The sequence below is a fragment of the Rhagoletis pomonella genome, unplaced genomic scaffold (assembly GCF_013731165.1).
Source record: "Rhagoletis pomonella isolate Grant_MI unplaced genomic scaffold, Rhpom_1.0 Rhpom_scaffold_07136, whole genome shotgun sequence".
Lineage (NCBI taxonomy): Eukaryota > Metazoa > Arthropoda > Insecta > Diptera > Tephritidae > Rhagoletis > Rhagoletis pomonella.
Genome location: NW_023465665.1, coordinates 3,514 through 8,446, shown reverse-complemented (window position 1 = coordinate 8,446; position 4,933 = coordinate 3,514). Strand labels below are relative to the sequence as shown.

The following is a 4,933-nucleotide window of genomic DNA, read 5'->3' as shown; positions in this document are numbered from 1 at the left end:
ACATTTTAGATCAGGGTTGCCATATTACTATTTCGCATTCCTCAACACCTCCCTTTGTTAGGAAGTATCATACTCATTCAAATATGCTGGTGGTCTACGAATCCTGCGACTCGTTGATGTTCCTCTATTCGTTCCTGCATGTGCATTAGAACCCGATGAGGTGGTTTCCACTAGGGGAGCCACTTCAACAGTTTCTGGCTGTAGTACGGGTTGATTTTCTTCATTGAACCGTGGTAGTTCTGTGAGATCAAAAACGTCGCATAAATATTTAGTCACATCGCGATTGCTAGTATGGTTTCCATAACGTTTTACCATTTTATTTGCATGTGATCTAATCAGTTTTGAGTTGCCCTTTACTTCAATTCTGACATTGTAGTTCACAGAACCAATCCGTTCTATGATAACGCCAGGAACCCAAAACGTATCATTGCCTTGATGCCATTTAACGTTTACAAGGTCTCCATTCAAAAATTCTCTAGATTTTGCTCCGTGTTTCACATTAAACTGCTTTTCTTGTTTTAAATTTCGTTGTTTGATTTCCGTTGTTTGTGGCTTAGTTAAGTCTAACGTTGTTTTGATTTTCCGGTTAAGGAAGGCTTCTGCCGGAGATTTACGTTCTACCACATTCGGATTTGGTGTGGATCTATACGTTTGCAAAAATGTTTGCAAGTTTTCTGAATCCGTTCCTTCCATTTTTAATTTTTTTAATGCCCTTTTCAGTGTATCTACGAACCGTTCCGCTTGTCCATTGGACTGGGGATGATAAGGCGATGTCCTTATGTGTTGAATACCCCGCGATGTTACGAATTGTTCGAACGCTCCGCTCGTAAATTGTGTGCCGTTATCAGAGACCAGTGTGTCACAATCTCCGTAACGTGAAAGCGTTTCATTTAGCTTGCTAATGATTGTTTGCGTTGTGATATTCTCTATTTGAAAAATTTCAGGCCATTTTGAGAATGCATCTACGATTACGAAGTAATAAAAACCATTGCATGGTCCTGCTATATCTATGTGTAACCGTTCCATTGGTTTTGTTGCTAACGGCCATGATCGTAGTGTATGTTTTACAGGCATTTTTGCTGCTGATGCACAAAGTTGACAATTTCGTGAATACGAGACTATATCTTCGTCCACACCAGGCCAATACACGTAACTCCTTGCTAACAATTTCATTCGTTCTCTACCTGGATGTCCTCTGTGTAATCGACGTAAAATTCGTGGTTGTAATTTCTTCGGAATCACTATGCGTTCATGAAACATTAGGCACTCTTGAATCACGCTGAGTGCATCTTTCCGTGCATAAAATGGCTGTAATTCTGGTGTTATTTCTTGCTTCCATCCATTTGATAATGCGTTTATGACAGCTTGGGCCGTTGAACATTGCTTTGTAGCTTTTCTTATCATTTCAAAACTCACCGGAAGTTTTTCACATTGGTCTTCAATAATCGTGTTCATTTCTTCTTCCATTTGCGTACAAGCTATCACCATGTCTTCGTCTTGCTTTGTGTGATTGGCTATAAGGCGCGAAAGCATGTCTACACATCCAAATTCTGTTGTTTTAATGTATTGGATATTGAAGTCGTACATCATCAATATTAGTGCCCATCGCTGAAGCCTATTTGCTGCGTACGTTGGGATGCCCTTATTTTTACCAAATATTGCGATTAGCGGCCTATGATCCGTGCACAATGTGAACTTACGTCCAAAAATAAATCTGTGGAACTTCTTTAGCGCAAAAACTAATGCTAAAGCTTCCTTTTCAATTTGCGAGTACTTTTGCTCTGCATCCGTTAAAGCTTTTGAGGCGTGTTGTATAACCTTCTCTGATCCGTCCGGAAAAACGTGACAAATAAACGCACCGATTCCTCTATTGGAGGCGTCTGCTGCCACTTTCAATGGTAAATTGGGGTTATAATGCGTAAGCATTAAATCTGAATTTAAAATGCGTTTGAATTGCTGGAAGGCTTTTTTGCAATCAGCGTTCCAATTAAACTTTTCATTTTTATGAAGCAATTTGTCCAAAGGTGCTCTGATTTTGGACATTTCTGCGATGAATTTTCCATAATAATTTACACTGCCCAGAAATGCTCTGACTTCTGAAATATTTTTGGGTTCTGGTAGTGCTAGAATCTTGCTTATTTTGGTGGGGTCAGGTTTTATACCTGTTTCGCTTAAAATGTTTCCCAAATATTTTACCTGTGCAGCAAAAAATTTGCATTTGTCGAACTGGACCCGAAATTTATACTTCTGTAGCTGTTGCGCCACTTTATGAAGGTTTTCGACATGTTTCCTAAAGGTTGCACCGCCTATCATGATGTCATCTATGTAAGCGACGGTGTCATCTATGCCTGCCAATATGGTGTCCATGATTTGTTGGAACGCTCCTGGAGCGCTTTTGATACCTGGTGCGAGTCGATTGAACGTAAACAGACCCATATGCGTGTTAATGGTGAGCAGCTTGGCTGACTCTGCTGTGACGGGTACCTGTAGATACGCGTCTGATAGGTCTATTACGGTAAAACAATGACTTCCCGCGACCTTTGCGTAAATTTCTTCTGGCGTGTGCAGCGGATATTGATGGGGCTCTAACCATGCGTTCAGCCCTGATGAATAATCACCACAGATCCGAACCTTGCCAGACGGTTTCTTCACTGCGACGATAGGCGCTGCCCATTCAGAAAATTCTACAGGGGTGATAACCCCTAATTGATGTAATCTCTTTAGTTCTTCTTCAATATATGGTAGCATGGAATATGCTACTGGCCTTTTTGCGCGAAAAATTGGTTTAGCATCCGGCTTTAGATGCAATGCTGATGTAACTGTGCTACAACTTTCCAGATTTGGCTTGAATATGTCCGCATAGTCTTGCTGTATATGCTTCAAAATAGTAGATTGTTGATCTTGAACCGATATGATGTTGTTACAAATGAGATTGAGAGGCTTTTCCCAAATATGGAAAATGTCACACCAGTCAACACCTAAGATGTTCAAAGAATCAATATTTGTTACGAATAAATTACAGTATTGTACTTCCCCGTTTAGCCTAGCTTCACAAGAAAATTCGGCTAATAGTTGAATCTTATCTTTTGATGCGCTGGTAACGTATTTGTTCTCCAACCGTATTCCCGGTTGACCCATTTGTATCCATGTGGACTTTCCAATTAGCGAGACGTCCGAGGCGGTGTCCACCTGCATTCTGACATCACACGACGGAAACGATGAAGTTGCGGTTTCTATCGGCTTTATGCTTACTGTTGTGTATTTGCGTCGATTAACATGCGTTATTGAATTTACTTGTAAGCAACTGTTGTGACCTTTGTTGCTCGTTTGTTGTTGCTTGTGTCGCTGAGGTTTTGTGCTTTTGCTTTTGCTGGCGCTGTATGAATTACAGTACCCCTCCTTATGACCGTATTTGTTGCACTTGTTACACTTTTGATTGCGATATGTACAATATTTTGCATAGTGCATGTCTCCGCAATTCCAACAGGGTGTTTTTGGAATCTTCGCTTTATTTGTTTTGCTATTTTTAGTTGCATCGTTCTTGCTTTGGCGTGTATTTGCATGTATTGCGTTGGTTATTACGGCTTTTGTCTCTTCCACCATTGCTGTATCTTTCTTTAGATACATGGCATGGCGCATGGCTTACCAGAGAGTTTAATGTTTGCTTTGAATCTTCTTCTAGTTTTGCCAATATTTTTATACGAATGTCGGCTTCTGTGTGTGCTTGCAACCCAAATACATAGATGAGGCATTTGAATTGATCTGCCGAAAGTTCCGACAGTCTAAATTTTTCACATTGAGCATTGACCCTGGCTGCATACGATACCAGGTCTTCCTGTTGATTCTTACTAATTTGCAAACATTTGTATCTTATACTGAAGAGCGATTCATTTGCACCGAACATTTCTCCCAGCTTGGAGACTGTTTCTTCGAATGTGAAATCTCGTGGATTTTTTGGTAAAATATATGTTGCATACTTGTTATACGCAATTGGATTTAGCTTCCTCATTAAGAGGCGAACACGTGATGCTTCGTCCAAATCTTTTCCATCGACCAAGAAAACGTCTTCGTGACGTGCATACCACGTGTCGAATGTGAGTGCGTTTGTGGCATCATAGCAAAATTCTGCTATGCTTTTTGCCAATGACTCCATCAACTGTTCCTTTGAATTTTCTACTGGCTGCTTTGATCTTTGAGTCAATTGCTCCAGTAATTTGCTTTGCATCTGCAACAGTTTCATAAGTTCCTCTTGTTCTGGCATTTTCGCTTATGTTCCTACTTTGCAGTTTTGTAGGTTATGAGACCAATTTCCTCGTCGCCACCTGTTGTAATGTGTGGTATGATCCACCTGTTATACTCTCTAGTATGTGCCAAAATACCGACACCACGCTTATATGTTTACTTCAGAACGTTTATTACTTCTAATCAGTTAACAATATTAAATGCTATACCAAATACAATTCAATTAAAGTGTTTAATTAATTCAGCTTATTACGATCGACTTGTGCAAAATGTAAAATCAGAAAAAGAGCAACGTGCTAGTCTGTCATCTCAATTATAGTGCTTTGACATTTTAGATCAGGGTTGCCATATTACTATTTCGCATTCCTCAACAAAAACAGAAATAATGCATATAACAAAAACCGAAATAATGCATGCATGCACAGTTTCGGTTGAAAACCGAAATAATGCATATGAGAAAATACCGAAATTATGCATATGCATACTTTCGTTTTAAAAGCGAAATAATGCATATGAAAAAAAAAACGAAGTAATGCATACATGCACAGTTTCGGTTTAAAACCGAAATAAAGCATATGGTAAAAACCGAAATAAAGCATACATGCACAGTTTCGGTTGAAACCGAAATAATGTCTAAATGCACAGTTTCCATATGCGCAATTTCGGTGCCCCAATGTCCTCAAGTCGCTGG

The 4,933-nt window shown here is 39.7% G+C and overlaps 1 protein-coding gene across 1 annotated transcript; it reads right to left on the bottom strand.

Moving 5' to 3' along the window:
• Positions 1-6: 6 nt before the first annotated feature.
• LOC118755725 (uncharacterized protein K02A2.6-like) lies at positions 7-4,676 on the bottom strand. The gene is made up of 2 exons (XM_036490548.1): positions 2,197-4,676; positions 7-2,130 (listed from the first exon to the last, which is right to left on the bottom strand). Exons 1-2 carry the CDS (start codon positions 3,637-3,639, stop codon positions 58-60), a joined length of 3,516 nt encoding a protein of 1,171 aa, XP_036346441.1. The 5' UTR covers positions 3,640-4,676; the 3' UTR covers positions 7-57.
• Between the last annotated feature and the right edge of the window lie 257 nt (positions 4,677-4,933).